A 22293-nucleotide genomic window follows, 5' to 3' on the forward strand; every position below is an offset into this window, starting at 1 on the left:
ACATAAAAGTATACAAAATATGTCTACCACACCTTAATCATCTAATATGGACTATGTTCTATATATGTCCAAGGTCTTGGCTAAATAGCTCTATCATGGCATTGTCTCTAATGTCATGTCTAGGGTGATCCTACTTGCAGGTGGGTAGTTAAGGCACTTGGAAAAACTTGGCCCCTGAAGGCCAAAGCTTACATTAGGGACATTACTGGGCTGACCTAGTGAGTTCGGGAGAGGAGGCTGGGACTGGGCCCTGTAAGAGGGTTTCCGGATCCATTGCCAACTTTCCAAAAATCGGGATCGCTTCCGTCCCACGGGTGATCCTAGTATAAGACCTCATTAGGTCTTCCATTGCACGTGTGCGCCTGTGTACGTAGTAGGTGCACACGCCAAGGGAAATGAGACCAAGGATCATGGTAACAGTCAGGATACTGTCCGGCACCGTCCAAGAGCGGGTGACAGACCAATCTTTTGGTCTGTAGTCAGTCGGGTCGACTAACAGTGCCTCATCCAGTACGCTAAGATCAACAGTCATGGGTCCCTCGTACTGGATTTGGTATTGAATGGCTTGTGGTAACTCAAGGGAACGTTTAGCAAAAGCGTCCGGCATTTCAATCTCTGTGTCTATCCGGTCGTCGGGAAGGTGGTATAGAGCGAGGTCGTCTACGTGAATAATCGCCCCCTCTGGTACCGTAACAAAAACAGTCTGGTTGGGGAGGTTCAATTGGGTGATGGAGTCATGGCGTTCGTAAGTCATAGTGGCGGATGCGAACGGTGTGTTGACCAACCATCGGTTCCCTACCACCTCCACTTGTGTGGTGGTGGCCCCATCCCTGGCTGTTAGTTTGGCTCTACAGCGTTCTTCGCTGGTGATAGCTTTAATACCACAAAGACGCTCAGTGTTATCCCTGACAAATGGTTTGCTAGGACAAAGGTAGTGGACATCTTTGGTTAGAGTACCCATTAGCAGGTTAGGGGTGAGATAGAAATCTGGGTTGTTTTCCTGGTAAGCTACAACTGGGGGCGTGGCAATCTTTACGTGGGTACTGTCGCGCCAAAATCCTACATTGAGAACCGTTTTCAATCTATAGATATTCTCCAGTTCAACAACCGGCAGCGTCAGTAGAAAACCCACTTCATTACGATCAACATCAACGTGTATTGGGATGGCCGACCCCAGACTATAGGCCAAATGTGATTGTAACGGCCTTAGTGTGGTTGAAGTAGCTGAGGTCAATATGTCGTGCACCATTGAGAGGGGCACTAGATATGAGGGGATTCTATTCATGGCCAAGTGGTCCATAGAAGAGCTAACTTCACAGAGAAAATCCTCCAGTAACAATCGAACCAATTGGACATGGGCAAAGTCATGGTTCATGACCTCTGCTAGCTTTCCTACAGACAGGATAGTTTTGTTCAGGAGAGTAGCGTGTGTGTTGACCACCAGAATAGTGTCCTGGAGAGACTTTCCCACATGTTGCAACCTAAGGGCCTGTGCCTTCATCTGCTGCTGGATAAGTGGCATCTCTTCAGTAATCTCCCTAACATTCCTCTTGACTGTGGCTAGACTGACTGCGTTGACGGCAGTGGTACCTAGGGCAAATAGTGACCCTACGGCTGCCCCTATCGATAGTAGCGCCCCGACGAATCGTTTTTCTCGCCTGGGGTCAGCTAGTTCTGACTGGGTTACTGTGAACTTTTGGAGTTGGGCCAACATATGGGCAGTGTCTAGCTGGGCGTGCTTAATTGCCTGGCTGGTACAGTCAGCCCCGGCCCAACTCAAATGCGCCGCAGGTGAAATGTGTTGGCGGTACACATTCTCTGCATCTAGGCGGACATATACCCTCTGCGTGTGTACTCTGCAGTTAGTTATGAGGAGTCCTGGATCGTCGCGGAGAACGATTCCCGTAGGGGGTCCGTTCGTGATTACGTCTGCTGGGTTGGTTTTGACCAGGGCGCAGAGTGTCAGGATCATCCAAAGGAACTCCATCCTACAGAAACACATAATCAGAGATTGTTGGATTATTTCAGTTATTTGAATTCGTAAACAAAAATTGTTTTGACAACTATTTTTCTGTTTTTCTTACTTTTAATCAGTACAGCGCAGGACGATATCACTAGTGACAACAGATGTATATCTGGTAGCTGGGAAGAGAATAAAAGATATTAGGTGCAACGTACTGGTCTCCTGGAAGGGATCAGCTGAGGGTACTTAAGAATTTTCTTAGTACCTCTGGTTTTTTGCTAGGGTTTTTATCTATTCGGTGCTGGCTAGCACCCCTTCTATTCCCATGGGGGGAGTGTACAACTTGATTTGGTTCCGGTGGACCCATTTTGATGTGGCGTTTTGTCGACCTTTGCTGATTTTGATCTGGTAAGCTACAGGTGATAGCTTCACCACAATCTCGTGTGGCCCCGTCCAGTGGGGCAGGAACTTTGTTGCGACGCCCGCGGGTTTGGTGTATATGTAGTACCACACCTTATCTCCGACCTCGAACACCTGGTGTGAGGCTTTTTGTCGTAATAGGTCTTGTCACCTTCTGCACTTCTTTCCAATTGTCCTTGAGCGTACGCAAAGGTAGTCTGGAGATGGTTCCGCAAGTCGGTCACGTATTGATGAGCCGTGTAGGCGGTGGCTGCGGCGACATCTCCCGGTTGGTACAGGAGATGCAGTGGAAGGGTCATTTGCCGGCCCGTCATCATCTCAAAGGGTGTCATTCCCGTAGACCTGTTGCGTGTGGCTCTGATTGCCATCAGTACCAATGGGAGTTTGAGGTCCCAATCTTTGTGGTTGGCTGCCACATATTTCCTCAAGATTCTGACAATTGATTGGTTGCTCCTTTCTACCCCCCCGAGCTCCTAGGGTGGTACGCGATGTGGAGTTTAGCTTTGACTCCCAGGAGCTTCCACAGTTCGGTCATTACAGCTGCCGAAAAGTGGGTTCCTCTGTCGCTGTCCACGGTTTCTCCTGGCAGGCCGAAACGACTGAAAACGTGGTTTAGCAAAAGAACGGCAGTGGTTTCCGCTGTGTCATTGGTCGCCGGCAGGCACTCCACCCACTTTGTGAATGCGCAAGTCACTGTGAGGAGGTACTTGTTGCCTCTGGCAGACCTGGCAACTGGGCCGACCCAGTCGATCTGGATCGAGCTCCAGGGGTAAGACACACCCTTGCGTTGCAGGGGGGCTCTGTGAAGTGGCTTGGTGGGTTGAAACTGGCAGCAAACTAGACACCCCCTCACGTATCGTGCCACGTCTTGTTCCATGTGAGGCCAGTGGGCCACCTGTCGCAATGTTTCACATGTAGCCTTGACCCCCCTATGGCCTCCACATGGCTCGTCGTGGGCATGAGCTATCATTATCCCCCTCTGTGTTTTAGGAACCACCCACCTTCGCACGGTGTCGGTTTCTGAAACATACACCGAAAGGTCATCTACAAGTGTGAGGTGCTGTTTAGTTGCGTACAGCGAACGCAAGTCGTGTGAACCTGCCAAAGCCAGTTCGGACACTGGTTGGTTGACAGGATCCGACAGGAATGCCATCAAAGTGGCGAGGGACTCATCTTGGTGTTGCATTGCTACCAGGTCGCCATTCATGAATGAATGCGTTAGCAACACATTATGTTTGTGCGACGACGTTTTCCGTGGTGCTACATGGCTACGCGTTACCGCAGACACCATAGCTTCCTCAGTGGGTTTTTCGTCTCGAGCAGCAAACACCCAAGGGGTGCCGTGAATTGCACCAGATTTCGCCATGCTGTCAGCATGGTCGTTGCCAAGTTTGTCACGACCAGGTGATTTGGTGTGTCCCTTGACTTTCTTCCAATACACCTGTATGTCGTGTTTGGTGATGAGGTCATCACAAGCTAGAATGAGCTCTTTGTTTTTCACCTCTTTACCACTTGAAGTAGTCATGTGCTTTTGTTTCCAAAACAGCAAGTGGCATAAGAAGGTGAGTCTCGCGTAGTTTGAGTCGGTGCAGATCGCCAGTTCTGCCAATTCGTGTTTCACCGCTGTTTGCAGGGTGATCAGCACGCCAGCCACTTCTGCAAACTGGCTGGTCTTGTTGCCAAGCTGAAATTGAAGTGGTTTGCACGGAATGTCGTTGTGCCATACCAATCCCACCCCAGCTTGCAAGTGGTCTAGATGGCGGAAAGAACAGCCATCTACAAATGCCATCGGCATGTCGAGACACACGTTCTCTTTGAAATAGTGATGGTTCGAAGGCAATGGCGGAGCGATGTCACGCGGGGGTGGTCCGGAGTCGGTTTCATCATCACCACAGTGTTGACACACCGCCAAAGCACTGCCCAAAGGCAGGTTCTTCGCTTTTGCGTAGTTGATTACTACATCATCTGCAGCGTCATGAGCCAAGCCGCTATCCTGCTGTTGTGTACAGCACCCTCACGGATTCGTTGGCTTTTCAGAAAAGTCACAGGCTGGTGACATGTTTCTATGATCACCTTTTGTCCGCCGACATAACTGGTGAAGTGTTTGATCGCCCAGACAGTCGACAGCAGCGCTTTTTCGCAGTCTGAGTATTTGTGTTCGGCGGGGTTGAGTGTTTTGCTCACGTAAGCAACCACACGTTTGTCTTGGTCGTATTTTTGGTACAACCCAGCGCTAAGGCAGTGCTCTGAGAAACCGACTTCCAAAAAGAATGTCTTGTCTTTGTTGGGGTATACCAGGCAGGGTGCCTCGCAAAGCAGGTTTTTCAAGGAAGCCACCGCTTCGTTGTGAGTGGCATCACAAACGAATGGGGTGTCTTTCTGAAGAAGGTGAGTCAACGGTTTTGACAAGTCGGCGTAGTTTTCGATGAATTGACGGGAGTAATTACATACTCCCAAGAAGCTGCGCACCTCGTGAAGGTTTGTAGGTCTTTTGATGTTGCGGACTGCTTGGATTCGGTTAGACTGTGGCAGGATGCCCTCGGCACCCACCAGAAGCCCACCGTAGTTTACCTTGGTCCTGCACCATTGTCCTTTCATGATGGCCAACTTAGCCCCTGCAGTCCCGAGTTGGGTGAGAACGTGGTCCATTTCATTGAGGTGATGTTACCAAGTCTCACTTCTCATGAGAACGTCGTCCACGTAAATTATCGTCCCCCTAGAGGCTGCGTCTGGCATCGCCTTGTGCAGCAAGATGTTGAACTCTGAGGGGGAGTTCGCATACCCGAATGGGCAACGATTGAACGTGAAGAGCTTGTTCGAGAAAGAGAAAGCCAACTTGTGTTGGTCACGCGGGTCGACTGTCATGGTCCAGAAACCATTTGCCACTTCGACGGTGGAGAAGTACTTGGCGTTTGCCACCTTTGGCAACTCTTGGTCGAGCTGTGTCATTGGCCAACGAGACAACGGAACCAGTTTGTTGAGTTGTCTATAGTCAATGGTAAGACGCCATTTACCCGTTGGTTTCAGAACGGGCCACACGGGAGCGCTGTACGTACTGTTACATTCCCTGATTATCCGTTTAGCTAATAAAGAATCGATAATCTCTTGTACTGCTGCGTATGCTGCGAGCGGGATTTTGTATTGTCTAACAAACGTAGGAGTTGCTCCGGGTGGCGTAGGAATACGCACCACATGGATACCCGTAACCCCGCAATCCAGCGAGTCTGTCGACCAGATCTCACTGTGTTTGTTAAACAATTCTCTCAACTGATGGCGTTCAGTGTCATTGACAAGAGCATCAGCCTCCGACAGTAGTTGTATTACCTGTGCATGGAAACCAGGATATGGTTCGGCGACATTGTACAGGTCTTCATCGGGTGGTGACGGCATGTCACTTTTGGAAGAGTCATCGGTTGTTACCTCACAAGAGTGTACTTCGCATGCAGGAGGAGACGCAATATCATCCTCCGTGACGATGGAGTATATTAACAGGTTGCTGTCAGGATCGACATCCAGCCGGAATGCCGATGTGTCGTCCAGTGGCAATACGGGAGTTAGTGCTATTGCTTTTGACTGACAAGTAAACAGCGTACCTCCCTCGCCATCTAGGTCTAGGGAGGACGGAAGAGGCCCAATCACAGGAACAACTAGTTCAAAATCATGGAAGGCGTAATCGATCAATGTTCCTAGCTGAGTGTGCCGAGGAATGGAAATATCCGCTTGAGTCAGATTTTGTACCAGGAGGTAAGTGGATCTAGCGGTTAGTTCCAACCGTGGGTTGCCATTGATAGTTAGCCCCAAGTCGAATAGTTTTGGAGAGGGTTGGAAGAACGCAGTGGTGCCTTCCATCCGGTATCCGGGCGCCAGGTTCAGTCTTACAGAAACCTCTGTGGTTCTTGCCGGTATCAACATGGCGGACTCAGTTATCGCCTTGCAAGCTTCAGGAATAGTCTGCCCGGAAGCCATTCGCACCGGGTCGAAAGACAAGGCATGTTGGTTTGGCTGCGCCAAAGACCAAAGAACTTGGTGTATGGTATCAAGTTTAACACCCAATCTTACCAAAATGTCCGCTCCCACATAGACTGTATGTGGGAGGTCCGCGACAACCAGTAGGTAGTGGGATAATTCCTTGGTTCCAATGCGGATCGACAGCGCACACACCCCTATTGCGGTGAGTGTTGTCTGGGGAGTCGTTCCCAGTGGAAATCTAAAATTTTTCGGCACAAGGGGATGGCAGTTAGCCGTTTTCGAAATTTCGTTGAACATTTCCAAACTGATTGCGGATTTTTCTGACCAGGTGGCCAGCCTGGTATCCTCAGCCATAGTGCCGTTTAGGCACACGCCCCCTATCAGAGGAGGGCGGTAAGTGTCGGCTGGTGAATCACCCAAGCCGCACAAGAAAACCACATGTTCGGTTAAGTTCCGAGTCGAACTCACATTGTCATTTGCCACAAATGGCGGGCTCATGGCCAAGTTCACAGGGTTTGCGTCAGATGCTGACGTCGGACCCACGTCGTTGCACAATGTATGGCAGGTAGCCTTGGAAGAATGCGGCGAAGTCAACGGAGTTGGCATAGGTATTTGTGACCAGATTTGATTGGTTTTCCAATCCATTAGTGGTACCAAACGGTCAATTAAATCACTCCCAATAAGCATTCGTTCGATTTCGATGCTAGTCACATACACGGTGTGTATCAGTGACACGCTTTCGAAGTTGAGTTTAAGTAGGAGAGGTTTGGTTAGGGGCGAGGTAGCTTGAGTGAAACTTCAAAGATTCGTATCGCAATGTTCCGTTTTCAACCAACGTTTTGTTGGGTCCACTGCCCTTTTTAGTTCATCCAGCAAGGTTTCGGATATGAGGGAAATTGTCGAACCCGAATCTATCAGAGCGTGACAGGTCACACAGTCCTCCAGGACTGTTCTAAGGTATGGCCTGTTCGAGTTGGTTTTTCTCGTCATATCCCTAACAAAATGGAGTGGGTTGGGAGAACGGAGCGGTTTGTAATCTGCGTCGATTTCCAAGACAGATAAGTCACCTACGTGACCCAGTGGGTCCTCTATCGGAATGGGAGAGGAATCATCTGTTGCAAAGCTGCTTATCTCGTGCATCTCCACCTCCGTGTCCAAGTCTGTAGACAAAACCTGCGGGCTTGTGTCTAGAACGGGCGGTACCTGGACAGGGATTTGAGTGGGGGCGGGGGTAATGGAAATGTTTGCGTCCTCTTGAATTGCATGAATTTCGGCGGACTCGGTTTCCAACGATTTTACGCCTAGTCATGAAGATTTATCCTTGTCCTCTTTCTCAAATTTCTTACGATGCAGTACATCTTTTATCAGAGCTTCTATATCATTTCGGTTAGCGTTTAAATCATTGTTGAACACTTTGTTGCCCTTGTTACGCTTGTTACCCTTGTGTCCTGACCCTTTGTGAGAGTTAGGCGGAGGGGCATGTCGGCTAGGTTGATCTCTACGGGACCTGTTAGATTGGGGACGTTCATCGTAGCTATTGTTACGGCGGTGGTTGTCGGGGTGGTGGTTACTTGGTAGCCACCCCCTTTGATCGTCCTCTTTTACAGCATATGTCCCTGATGCAGCCCCTTCTAATTCGAGTGATGGTTCCCGCCTAAGCTCGAAAGTCGAGGTGTCCGGGCTCTTAGCCCGGCTTGCTTTTGATGCTTCAATAGCCGTGCTTGCCAGCTCTCGGAGCGTCGAGATTGGCAACCCGACGTGGGCAGTAGAGCCCAAGTAGTTAATGAAGTTGGGAGACATGTTTGACAGAAAAAGTTGTTTGAACGGTAATAGGTCTTCCATTCCTGTTTCAGTGACGTTCGCTTCTAAAGATAGAGCCTGTCTGCATTCGTAGCGTTTGGGTAGCCATCCAAGGCGTCCTCTATGTCTGCTAAGAATGTCTCAGTGTCGATTGACGATTTTGTCAAGGCGATCCCCGCCAAGTGCGCGGGGAGCATCTGCACTCTCCCGTGGAGAATTGTGGGCCGAGAGTCCAAGAGGAAAAGTCAAGCTGTGGTTGTGTTGGCGAGGAGGCCCCAATTCACTGTGGGCCGAATGGCCAAGAGAAAGAGGCTGAAATCTCCTGTCATCTACATTCCCTCGTTCTCTTAGCTCCGGATGTGAGCTAGGTTGCTTGGTTTGGTTGTCCCGCGATAGCGCGTGACTGTTCTGGAGTTCCTCCAGATGATACCTAAGGGTGGTGTTATGCTGCATCGCAGAGTCCACCTGGGAGTTGAGGGTGTTTATTTTCGACACGTAGGTGTCACCCTTGCTTCGCTCGGCCTCATACTTATCTGTCATGGTTTGCAGGGAGAGGTCGCGAGTGTGGAGTGAGAGATCCAGTGATGCGATGTCCTCCTTTTGTTTAGAGGTCACATTTTCCAACTTTCTCACCTGGTCTTTCTCATCCTTCATTAAATCAGCGACTTCAATGAGTTCTGCTGTTTTGTCCTCCAACTTGGTCATTGTGTTCATTAACTGATCGTCTTTGGTCTGCAGCTTTTGGAATAGAGCATTATTGCTTTGAGTGGTTTCATTCACAACTGTTTGTAGGGCATCAATTTGCTCGCCCCGTTTTCTAGCTAGCTCGTCCGATTCATCTAGTTTCGCGTGGACTTCATCGTATTTAGATTTGGCTAAACCGAGTTGTTCTTTTAGAATACGGACTTGGTCAAGAGTTTGTTCGCGTTCTTTGTTATAAGTGTTAGACAGATCTTCCAATTTATCTGTTCTCACACACAGTTCCTCAGCTAGCAGTAGCTTATCTTTTTCGGCTTTCGATGCCAGCTCCCTGGTTCTCTCCACCTGTACCTTGAACTCCCCAGCTTCCTGCTCGTGCCTCTGCTGGGCACTGAGGTACTGGTGCACTGTCCATCTCTGCTGGTGGGCATAGTTGAGGGCTAAACTGGAGAGAACCTTCACAAGGCCTCCGCCTGATGGTCTATTTTGAAGAGCGTCTGTCGCAATGTCTGCATTTTTCTCGCTTATGGCATTGAAATCTAACATTTTCAGCTCCTCGGCATAGTTAGGATTTGCATCGTTGCTGAGGTCCGCGATCAATCTTTCCGTGGGTGAAGGTCCACTGATTAGAGGGGAAATGGGTGGAAACCCATCTGATGGATTGCTCATTATTATGATTGTCAGTTATTTCAATTTACGTAATGTTTGGGGTTTTTAGTTGGAGGCTGCAAACACGATTTAACTCAGTTTGTAAACGTCAATGAATCATCAAGACTGGGTCAGTAATGTGAGTTGGTTATTACTGAACTTGCCAAAACAGGTTTAATTGATTAAATCGATTTTAATGATAAATCTAACCTGTATAGGCTATTTGGGAATTTTAATTTTAATTCACCTGAAAGAGTTGCTATCTCTAAGTTAACGTTGAAAAGTTTAACTATGTCTCATTGGTTAGAACACATTAGTTTGCGTATTATTCCAATAACCAACCTGGACAGGTAGTTTAGCAATTTAATGTATATTAAATTGAACGAGACAATGATATCCAATCAGTTGAGACTGGTTAGATATCGTACAGCATAACCTGAATTATTAAAAATAATTACTGGTGATTCTTCACCACCGGAGGTCACTGTTAACACAAGCTAAAATCGACAGGGTACCAGTGAAAATAGAATTTTACAATACTGTTAAAAAGTCTACCTAAACACCATTAAGCTGGTAAAACAGCTTTAATCTATTAATCAATTTGAATGATTAGTCAACCCCGTATAGGCTAAAGGAATTAGCTTTAATTAACCTGAAATAGTTGCTATATCTAAGTTAACGTGGAACAGTTTAACCATGTCTCATTGGTTATGGCACATTCGTGTGTGTATTATTCCCATAACCAACCTGGAAAGGTAGTGTATCAATTTAATGTATGTATAAAATTGAACAAGACAATGATATCTAATCAGTTAAGACTGGTTTGATATCCTACAGCGTAACCTGACTTATTTCACGAAAAATGACTGGCGATTCTTCGCCAGAGGTTACGGATAGCCCAAGCTGAGATCTCACAGGATTCCCGCCTAACGCGGGAATTCACTATGAACAAAGAGGAAAACAAAAATGGCTGCTCCCCTTTGTTAGCTTAGCATCTGGCGCAATGCTTAGCTTTCCTTGTGCGGGGTTTACCCCTCGCCGCACAAGGGATGTTCCCTCCAACAAGGGAACAGGTTTACTTGGTGACGTCTCACGTTCAACCCTTAACCTCTTCCCGTTACCAAACGCGAGAGGTAGAGAGATAATAACTTTGCTTCGGTCAAACGAATAGATCTACTCTAATTTCCGTAATGGCTGGCTCATATGTCCTCTGCTGTAGGAATTACTTATGACCGAGTCAGATCACTCCTGAAAGCGATCGACAGAAATAACACTACATTTGGCCCAACTAGTATTATTTCTCAGAATGCCTACATCGGCTGGTACATATGTCCTAGCTCGTAGCATTCAGTAGACCCCCCTTCACACTGGCTTTGGTCAGATATACAACAGGGGTCGTTCTCTCCCGACCAGTATCTGGGTGAAATGGAACGACACACACACACTTCTCTCCCGCACTAGTCCTGCCTATAGCTATTAATGGAATGTATATATCTTGCTACACAATTGATATGGAATAACACAACAGTGCGGCCTAGTCCTATCTTAGACTCCTCACAGGGGGCACCATATGTCGTGACGTTGTATTAGTTAATGTGACGACTGTTGCTCATCGAATGATTAACGGTTTATAATTGCGTGATTAAATGAATTAAGCAATGAATCAAGCAATTATTAACTCATTAACCTGGGGCACCATGGGAACATTATTTTGATTGAGTTTCTATTTCCCAAATTAACTCAAAGGATATCAGAATATCGATTTTACAACAGTCGCTAAATTAATCCATTTCCTCTACAGTCTCATTCTGAACGTCGCATAATCCGGGAATCTGCACGGACCCGGGCTTCACCAATGAGTTTACCACACCAATCTTAGTTGATTATTTATTTACTAGCAAGCTAAAATGATGATAAAAATACACATACACAAAACACAGTCTAGCTATTGATTAGGACTTAGTATAACGGGCCAACACACTATGGCGCGTGTTACCCAAAATGGGGATTTAAAAGAGAGAGAAACAAAGGAAGTACACGAGAGAAATATACATTTGGGTTCATTTGTCAGCTATGCTTATTTAAACCTAGCCTTGCCCCGAACTGCCGCTCTTATGGGTCAGAATATAATGATGCAATTACGTGTTGGAGGTCTCAGGTGGGAAGCTCCGCGTGGGTCGTTTAGGCTTCTCAATGACGCACTTCTCCGGCGCAACTCTCTGGTTGTCCTCACGATATCAGTGTCCTTCTTGGCTAAGTGGTCTGATCCCTCACCATTGATCTGAAAAGGGTCTTCTGAGGACAGACAGCTCTGTAGCTCAGAGCTCACAGCTTCGTACTCGAACGGTGTCGATACCACGATTTAATGGGGAGTGGAGGCTGGGTGGTTCGGCTTGAATTCACCCGCTTAGACACAGCTACTCGTCCGTAGCTCGTGTAGAAAAGATTTCTTTGTCTTGAACCTTGTGTTTCGTTTTGGGGTTCGTTGACTTTGTTAGACCTTCGCTGCAGCTTGGGGTCAATTAGTCTGATATGTTAATTCTTCACTCTCCTGTCTTATACCCTCGGGTCAGAAGTGGGTGTAACCGCCTTTAGGGCAATTCTCTGGGCGGACCAAGTAAAGGGGCAAGGCCTGGATTTGACTAAAATCCAATTTTAGACACTAACTTCACATTTCATCTTTACCAAAACATTCTGTTTGATTTGGATATTTTCCACACAACGTACAATGTATAAACATCAGGCATATACTGGGAAAACTCTTAAAGGTACACTGTTTTCATAATAACGTCATCTCTTAACCTTTAAAAACAATACAAAAGTTACATACATTTTAATATTCCACCTCTCGTCATGACCACCATTGTGGCTGACGGAAACCATTGTTCCAAAGTCCCTTTATTGCATGTTTAATGTTCTGAGGCCAGTTCTCCATTGTCAGGACAAAGGAATTTCTCTGTGGCCTAAGGTTTATTATGGGCATGAGGTGTCATAACACCCCCACATCTTCAGACCCCTAGATCTCTCCTCCTCTGTTGGGGGTTTGGGAGATAATCTGTAGGGTGGTGGTCTCCTGTACCCTGACCTGATCAGGACAGTCATGACACCTGCCTGGGAATTTCCCAAGCCCCACCCATCAAGCCACTACCTAGGACAGCATCTCTGCCAGGCAGGACCTCACTTGTCACTGCTAAGTTACTTTGAGTCTGTTTCCTCATTGTGTGAATGGTTAAATGTATACACTGCATGGTCTTTTACCATGTTCATAAATGTCAACATGATATACATATATAAATGTCAACATACAAATATGACCTGTAAAATATAAATAAATATACACTGCTCAAAAAAATAAAGGGAACACTTAAACAACACAATGTAACTCCAAGTCAATCACACTTCTGTGAAATCAAACTGTCCACTTAGGAAGCAACACTGATTGACAATAAATTTCACATGCTGTTGTGCAAATGGAATAGACAACAGGTGGAAATTATAGGCAATTAGCAAGACACCCCCAATAAAGGAGTGGTTCTGCAGGTGGGGACCACAGACCACTTCTCAGTTCCTATGCTTCCTGGCTGATGTTTTGGTCACTTTTGAATGCTGGCGGTGCTTTCACTCTAGTGGTAGCATGAGACGGAGTCTACAACCCACACAAGTGGCTCAGGTAGTGCAGCTCATCCAGGATGGCACATCAATGCGAGCTGTGGCAAGAAGGTTTGCTGTGTCTGTCAGCGTAGTGTCCAGAGCATGGAGGCGCTACCAGGAGACAGGCCAGTACATCAGGAGACGTGGAGGAGGCCGTAGGAGGGCAACAACCCAGCAGCAGGACCGCTACCTCCGCCTTTGTGCAAGGAGGAGCAGGAGAAGCACTGCCAGAGCCCTGCAAAATGACCTCCAGCAGCCCACAAATGTGCATGTGTCTGCTCAAACGGTCAGAAACAGACTCCATGAGGGTGGTATGAGGGCCCGACGTCCACAGGTGGGGGTTGTGCTTACAGCCCAACACCGTGCAGGACGCTTGGCATTTGCCAGAGAACACCAAGATTGGCAAATTCGCCACTGGCGCCCTGTGCTCTTCACAGATGAAAGCAGGTTCACACTGAGCACGTGACAGACGTGACAGTCTGGAGACACCGTGGAGAACGTTCTGCTGCCTGCAACATCCTCCAGCATGACCGGTTTGGTGGTGGGTCAGTCATGGTGTGGGGTGGCATTTCTTTGGGGGGCCGCACAGCCCTCCATGTGCTCGCCAGAGGTAGCCTGACTGCCATTAGCTACCGAGATGAGATCCTCAGACCACTTGTGAGACCATATGCTGGTGCGGTTGGCCCTGGGTTCCTCCTAATGCAAGACAATGCTAGACCTCATGTGGCTGGAGTGTGTCAGCAGTTCCTGCAAGAGGAAGGCATTGATGCTATGGACTGGCCCGCCCGTTCCCCAGATCTGAATCCAATTGAGCACATCTGGGACATCATGTCTCGCTCCATCCACCAACGCCACGTTGCACCACAGACTGTCCAGGACTTGGCGGATGCTTTAGTCCAGGTCTGGGAGGAGATCCCTCAGGAGACCATCCGCCACCTCATCAGGAGCATGCCCAGGCATTGTAGGGAGGTCATACAGGCACGTGGAGGCCACACACACTACTGAGCCTCATTTTGACTTGTTTTAAGGACATTACATCAAAGTTGGATCAGCCTGTAGTGTGGTTTTCCACTTTAATTTTGAGTGTGACTCCAAATCCAGACCTCCATGGGTTGATAAATTGGATTTCCATTGATTATTTTTGTGTGATTTTGTTGTCAGCACATTCAACTATGTAATGAAAAAAGTATTTAATAAGATTATTTCATTCATTCAGATCTAGGATGTGTTGTTTAAGTGTTCCCTTTATTTTTTTGAGCAGTATATATATGTACCTGTAAAAAATAAATATATATTTGTATGTTTACATTTGCCTGTGAAAAAAGGTGAATAACGAGGTGCAGGCGATAAACCAGCTGAGTCATCCCAACATCCTCCAGCTCTACGAGGTCTTTGAGGCCAAGCCCCAGCTGGTGTTAATTCTGGAATAGTAATTTGCTACTATTCCTTCATATTCCCTTCTGATATTCCTTGTCATGAACTCCATTAGACTGTAGTGCTTCCCAACATTCTACATATAATTTAACAGGGATCAATATATTAACAATTCATTAATATACTTTACTGATCTCGTGAGGGGAGATTTGGTTTGCTGGCAGCATACACTAAAGTACAAAATACAGACATTCAGAGACATACATACAGTAGCCAAAATCACCACAAATATGGATACATGACGAAACAAAGTGCATTACATCCATCAGATAAAAGAACACAATGGAAAGGGGAAAGGAGCAGTGGAGTTGGTCAACGTGCTGTCTGTGTGTGGCAGTGTTGAGGGTGGAGAGCTGTTTGAAAGGATCGTGGATGAGAGTACACCGCTGACCGAGGTGGATGCCATGGTGTTTGCCAAGCGGATCTGTGAAAGGGTCAGCTACATGCATCAGATGTACGTCCTCCACCTCGACCTGAAAGTGAGTATGGTGGACTCGATATGCATTGTCTCAAACCAGATTTTAAGGCCCACCACCAACTGTCACAAATGACAGACACATTTTAATCACCACTTGAAGCACTGCATGGTCACTCACCATGAATCAAAGAGGCACTCATGCATGTGTCGGTGTCATGAAAAGTAATCAATGGCTCATTTATCCACTACAATGTTTCCAACCGGAGAATATCCTTTGTGTGAATCACACTGGCCATCAGGTGAAGATTATCGACTTTGGGCTGGTCAGAAGGTAATGTCTCCTTTCTCCACAGCTCTGTGTGTTGGGGGCTTTATTGTGAGCATTGGTAGCAGCTCTCTCAAAGATAACCTTGAAAATGAATGTTCTTTCTTCCTGGGATTCAGATACAGGCCTCGGGAAAGCTCTCAATTTTAGAACCCCTGAATTTCTGGCCCCAGAGGTGGTCAACTTTGACTTTGTGTCCTTCCCCACAGACATGTGGACCTTAGGGGTCATCACTTATATGCTGCGAGTCTAATATACACTACATCAACAAAAGTATGTGATTATTACAGTTTAATAGTAATTCTTCTACCCGTTTCGCTGTTTGGCTAGAGGGCGAATAAATGCTGCAGTGTCTAAGACACCCGTGGCTCAACAACATTGCAGGGAAGGGCAGCAATATAGTACTGAAGTCCCAGGTCCTGCTGAAGAAATACCTGGCCAAGAGACTATGGAAGATCATCAGTTCAAAAGATTTCCTACACCACACATTTTACTGTGGTTCATTTTGTGGTTAGAAGACACATTGTTCCCATTACAGTAGTTGTACCGTCTTTGCACTGCAATCAACTTCATGTAAATTGATTCTGGTCTACCAGTTGATGAGATGCAGCGCAAGCTTCCTGCCTTGCTCACTCTATGTTGTAAATGTGCTTCTGACCTCTTCTGACCAGTCCAACGTACCTCTTCCGTTGGACTGCATTCTTGTAGACTTCCCTCACAATCAGTCAGAAGATCCTCAACTTGGTCTGTCTGTGTAAAATAAACTGGTGTGTGATTAAATAGTGGCTACGCTACATTATTTGACTGGTAAAATGTACATAAATGTTCTTTAATATTTGTACCTTTTCGTGTGTAAATGTATGGAAGCAAATTCATGCCAAAACAAATGACATTACATCTATAGAGGAAATGTGTTCGGTAGTGAAAAATCAATCAACCTATGGGGTACTTTATTGTTCAAATTCTGACAATAACAAAATGCTTCAAAGATAATATAAGAACAATTCTTATTTTGGAACTTCTTCTACAGGGTGATGGAACAAACAGCTAGAGCGTAGTCCTAAGAGCTAACGGGGATGTTTGCCTAAATAGTAGCTAATTTTACTGCAGGCAACACCGCAATTCAATACAATAAAATCGCCATTTAATATAATGGGAACTGAACTATTGTGCTAACATCCTTCCGTCAATATGCTAAGCTAACCTCAAAACAAATCTAGTACTAAAGTTCGTTGAACTGACAAACATAAACTCTACACAATGATATGAAGAGTAACAAGTAGCTCTTTTCTGAGGTAGTCAACAGTCACGTTCCAGGCCGACTACATTGCAGACAGGTGCATTGCATCAACCAATGGTTGCATGTTACGTCATCGACTGTACAGCCGGGCATCAGATTACTATATCATATGATGTGGTTGGCAGATGTCTTAAAACACCTATCCAGGCGTTGTGAGATCTGGCAGGCATCTGCAATGTAGTCAGTCTGGAATGCGGCAAACAAGTAACAATAAACATGGGCGTGGAACAGAGATGTACATATCAGGATAGGATATAATACATGAGAACTGGTAAAAGAGACAATGTTCCAGGAGGACATGTTATACAACATTTTCTGTACTGCCTGTTACACTTCTTGTTATATTTTTAGATTACACCGGTGACAGAATATGGCAAAATAAAATAACATATACTATAATAGTATAGAGGTACAAAGAATATGGGTCAATTAATATCACTGTGTGTTGTATCAACAAAATAAAAAGCAACTAGATTCATAAAACCTACATTTTCACTTTAGATCTAATGGCACAACTCAGAGCCAAAGTCAATTGGAAAGATATAGACCTACCCTAAGCCCACAGGACATAATTCTGTTTAGCTGTTCATCTAGGAGAGCATGTTGTTGAGGTAAAAGGAACAAACAAAAAATTTAAGACATCAATTCTCTCCTTTCATAATGTCATAAGTGCTTCAACACAGTCGAGAGTAGACATCCAAGAGGCACAACAGTAGCATTTTTTAAGACATCGGTGCGACATTTGACTGAATACAGGATACAGTCAATGATATGCAGTAATATGAAACCCATTTCAGTAACTCTCTAAAGAGGTGTTTGCCAAACCTCTCGAGTACCCCCTGCCATTCCACTTATTTGGTCTATACCAGAACAACCACAGCTGATTTAAATGGTCAACTTAAACAATAAGGCCCGGGGAGGTGTGGTATATGGCCAATATACCACGGTTAAAGGCTGATCTTATACACGACCCAACAAGGAGTGCCTGCATAGAGCCATTAGCTATGGTATATTGGCCATATACCACAAACCCCTGAGGTGCCTTAATGCTATTATAAACTGGTTACCGACATAATTAGAACAGTAAATAAATGTGTCATACCCGTGGAATACGGTCTGATATACCACGGCTTTCAGCCAATCAGCATTTAGGGCTCAAACCGCCCAGTTTATTATAGTTATCAAGCCCTTGATTACTTGATCCAGTGTGCTAATACGTCTGGAACAGACCAAATAAGTGGAATGGGGTACTGGGAAGAGAAAACTTCTTTAAAAGGAACTTAAAAATGAAACGTGTCTAGTTTTTGTATAAATAAGCATTACACGATGACACAAAAGTACAATGTTATGCAAACTGCTGTTATATATCTAACATAACTATTGTCATCAAAGTAAATCACATTGTTGAAAAAAAATAAAAAATCAAGATGAGTGGCAGGTGTCATGTAGTACTTATGTCCACATTGTATAGACCTGACGCGAACTTTCCAAAGTGCAACCACTTGGCCTATTTCTAACAGGTTTCAGTTAAACAACATTTGGGTTGCTAAAAGACACTCCCTATTCTCCTTCTGCTCAAGTTGATTTGAATCGGATGAGGTAATACTGATGAGGTGGTTCATTGTGTTCAACGTCATAATGGAAATTATTGCCACCGAAAGCTTTATGAGCATCGTTTTTAAAGACTGAGAACTCATGCAATTAAAAAAACATTTTTTTTTTAAAATGCAAGCACATTGAAAGCATATACACCACATGATGAAAAGTATGTGGACACCTGCTGTCTGGAAGTTGACCGGGGCAGTTCTAGCAGGGCAGAAATTTGACAAACTGACTTGTTGGAAAGGTGGAATCCTATGACAGTGCCACATTGAAAGTCACTGAGCTCTTCAATAAGGCCATTCTACTGCCAACGTTTGTCTATGGAGATTGTATGGCTGTGTGCTCGATTCTATACACCTGTCTGCAACAGGTGTGGCGGAAATAGCCCAATACACTGATTTGAAGGGTGTCCACATACTTTTGTATATATAGTGTATGTATCACTTGTGTATTCTGGTCATTTTAGACCAGGGATGGGCAAGTGACCTGCGCATCAATGCACCAATGCGTCAATGCACAAATTTGTAGAATTGCATACAATTTGTTATAAAATTGCTAAATCTTCACTCTGCCCCATTGCAAAACGTGTTAACTTTAAAACATCCTTTTCCCCCCCTCTCCGCTGTCAAGAGGGAGACAACAAAATTTCACTTGCCCATCCCTGTTCTAAACACTCATATTGTATCGGAGGCTTTATTCATGACTATTTAAAGTGTCCCTTGGCCTGGTGTTAGGTCACATGGTATCAGGCTGCTCACTGTTGAAAGGCCTGGTAGTAGTGAGGTAGGGAGGTGGAAGTGCTCATTCCAGGGTTGCTGAACCCCTGAGGTAGCTGGTTGATGTTGTGGTTGTGGGTTCCGGGGCCCTGGGGTGTGTGCGGTTGTGGAGGCTGCAGGAAGGTAAGGCCTCCTGGGGCCTGAGAAGGCAGGGGACTGGAGGAGGAGGGCGGCACAGTGGAGGTGGAGCTAGAGGGGTAGCCAATCACCAGACCTCCCATACTCATATGAGCACTGTAGGGAGGCAGGCCGAACGGCAGGAAGCCCAGGAGAGGACCCAGGTCCATGTTAGCAGCGCATGACAGCTCGGCCGAGGAGAGAGCGGGGCTCCTGGACAGAATGTGGGGGTCCCCGGCCCCTGGCCCACCCTGGGCTTCTGAGAGCACCTCCCTCTGAGGAGAGGAGGAGGTAGAGGAGGCTGCGGTCAGGTGTGGGGGCAGCCCACTCTGCAGGTCCATGAGAAAGCTCTCCGTGTCAGGGTGGGGGTATGAGGTAGATCCATGCTGGTACCTGGGCATGTGGCCATAAGGCTGCTGTTGCTGCTGGGGCTGGGGGAGGTGGTGGTGGAGATGGAGATGGGGAGCGGGGTCCGGCATGTGGCGGCCCACCCCCATGGCCGTGGACAGGGAAACCTGCATGAGGGAGTGGTGGTGGTGGCCCATGCCTGGATTGGACATGGTCTGCAGGGGGTAGCTGCTGTACATGTCCATGGGGAAGGTCTCTATGGGCTCCTTTGAGGGGGGCCCCATGGCACATGACACAGGACTCTGCTCCTTTACGGGACCAGGTGTGGTGGGGGCAGGTGTGGCTGTGGGGGTGGTGGGTGTGGCCTGCTGGACGTGGCTCTTCTTCAGGTGGCGTGTCAGATGGTCCCTGCGGCCAAAGCGCTGGGTACAGCGCGGGCACAGGAAGTCCCGGCGGCCCGTGTGCACCACCGCGTGGCGCCGCACATCCTTGCGGGTGTAGAAACGTCGGTCGCAATGCTCGCACGAATACTTCCTCTCCCTGATGCCGTCGGTGGCACCCCCCAGTGGCTGAGGCCTGTCGGTGTGGCTCCCTAGCAGGGTGGACTCCCCCTCCTGGAAATGGAGCTCACCAGAGAGGGAGGTGGGGGTGTGGGTGGCCAGAAGGTGGCGCCGGTAGCCTAGCTGAGTGCTGTACTGTTTGCCACACTCCTGGCATTGGAACACCTGCCTGTTGGCGTCATGGGCCTGCAGGTGGCTTTTCAGGTGCTCCTTCTGTTGGAACATCTTCTAGCAGAGGGAACAGCGCTGGGTCTTCTGCAGAAGGCAGCAGGCCATAAGCCTGAGCAGACTCATGGGGTATTTTAAGAGAGGACCTTCAAACTTGACAACCTTGGCTGCACCCTTAATGGAGAGTGGGGTGTTGAGTGCTGCTGAATGCTGTTAGTGGAGTGTTTCGTATTCTCTCCAGGCGAGGGTCTGTCCGCCTGTCTCCCTTTCCTGTGCAAGCTTCTATCAGATGGGGTGGTTCTGCAGCAGCAGCTGCCATAGCAACCCAATAGGGCCTGGGCGATGAAAGGAGAGGAGTCAAACACTCAGCCGGTAAAGCTCGGACTGGATGTGTATGAGCGTACCTGAGCTTGTGTGAGTTGTATGTGTGTGTGTGTGTGTGTGTGTGTGTCTCTCCAGAGGGTAATTCTTGGGTAAGTTGTGTGGTTCTTCTCCCGGTCTCATCCAGCCACACCAGCCAGAGAAGGGGTTGAATGTGAAAGGCAGCTCTGCATGATTACAGCCCTATATATAAGCACAAATAAGCACAGATCAGCCTATAGTTGTTGTGTGATGAAATGACCTACAGTCATGCTGGTGCCTGATACACCCCATGTAATAACCATAGACATATGTCATTGGTAGTAACACTGTAATTACATAGTACTTCAGTAATTACTTTGAAATTGTAATGTAATGGAGTTGCGCGGTTTTTGCAATTACACAGGTGAAAAAAGGAAAACTGTCGCAATAAATTTAAGTTAAGGATTTAGTACAACTATGGTTATAATTGTGCAAGTGCTGCAGATCAACGTTCTAGTCATAGTGCCCTCTTGTGGAAATTGGGTGGCATGATGAGCCAAGGTTTTCTATATTAGAAAATTCTAGCTCTAAAACCGTCTCTGATCTCAACACAATGTAAAACAAGGTATGTTAGTGACACTTGAAAACCAATCAAGTGTCTGAATACAACGAACATATGGTTAATCATCAACTCGAGCTGCTCAACCTGTGTATGATCTTTAATGATGTGTTTCAGAAATGTGCTTTTTAAACGACTATCTAATTCACGCAACGCTAGTCAATTTGAATATATAGAGAAAACAGAAAACTCAATAAACGGGACTAGCTAATGTAATTCATGATCGAAAAAAACCGTAATGGTGGCACGTAGTGCGAAGATAAGGACTAGCATAAAAAAACTACTTTTTAACACTTGTATTCTGAACATTTGGTGAGCGCCAGCAGGAAACAGTTATGCTTTTCATTATTCCAGCTAGTAATTAAGTAATTAACAGAAATAGACATATTGCACTACTATTTGAAAACTGCAAAAGAAATTCAGCAAGTTCATGTCACGAAGTTGCTCGGCATGAGTCGATTTTTACTATCAGGCTGGCAGACTTATATTTGGGACTTTTCTGTTCAAAATTGGCGTTAACGTACCTTTAAAACTTTCGGGAATCGGTTCTTGTTGCTTTTCTCTGAGATATTTTGTCAAAGTATTTTATTATTTTCAGGGCCTGGGTTTTCCAGTGCAGCGCTGGAGTTTCAGAGCGCGTGCATTATGGGAGTGTGACGTCAGACACACCGCTTTGACAAACTTTTGCAGTGGTTGCTAAATACGCTTCACCAACACTGACCAAGTATGCAATACTATACTTCATATTAAACTTGAACACTTATGACAATATGACATTATGGGCCCCATATCATGATACTATATAAGAAGAGATGATGTTTTCCATCTGATTTGCTGGTCAGAATCTGGTAATACTACCTAAATCCATGTGGCAAACAGTTCCTCGATGAAGAACTTTGTTGAACTGTTAGCAACATGGTTTTAGGTTGCATTAGTTGTGGAGTAAGTTTGCATAGCCTACTGATCAAGTTTTTGTCATTTTCTTCTATAACGTATAGCTTCCAACTATATCACCATGTCAATCTCACAAACTCTATATCCAGGTTTGCATCCATAGCTCCATCTACAAATGTGGTGACATTTCCTTAGCCCCATCCCTCAGTTTACAAAACAATGTGTCAGGATCAGGCTGTC

The 22293-nt window shown here is 46.3% G+C and overlaps 1 protein-coding gene across 1 annotated transcript; it reads right to left on the reverse strand.

Annotated features, from left to right (window-relative positions):
- Positions 1-16237: 16237 nt before the first annotated feature.
- LOC115166292 (zinc finger protein PLAGL2) lies at positions 16238-21820 on the reverse strand. The gene is made up of 2 exons (XM_029720152.1): positions 21684-21820; positions 16238-20762 (listed from the first exon to the last, which is right to left on the reverse strand). Exon 2 carries the CDS (start codon positions 20253-20255, stop codon positions 18984-18986), a length of 1272 nt encoding a protein of 423 aa, XP_029576012.1. The 5' UTR covers positions 20256-20762; positions 21684-21820; the 3' UTR covers positions 16238-18983.
- Between the last annotated feature and the right edge of the window lie 473 nt (positions 21821-22293).

Source organism: Salmo trutta, chromosome 28 (assembly GCF_901001165.1).
Source record: "Salmo trutta chromosome 28, fSalTru1.1, whole genome shotgun sequence".
Classification (NCBI taxonomy): domain Eukaryota; kingdom Metazoa; phylum Chordata; class Actinopteri; order Salmoniformes; family Salmonidae; genus Salmo; species Salmo trutta.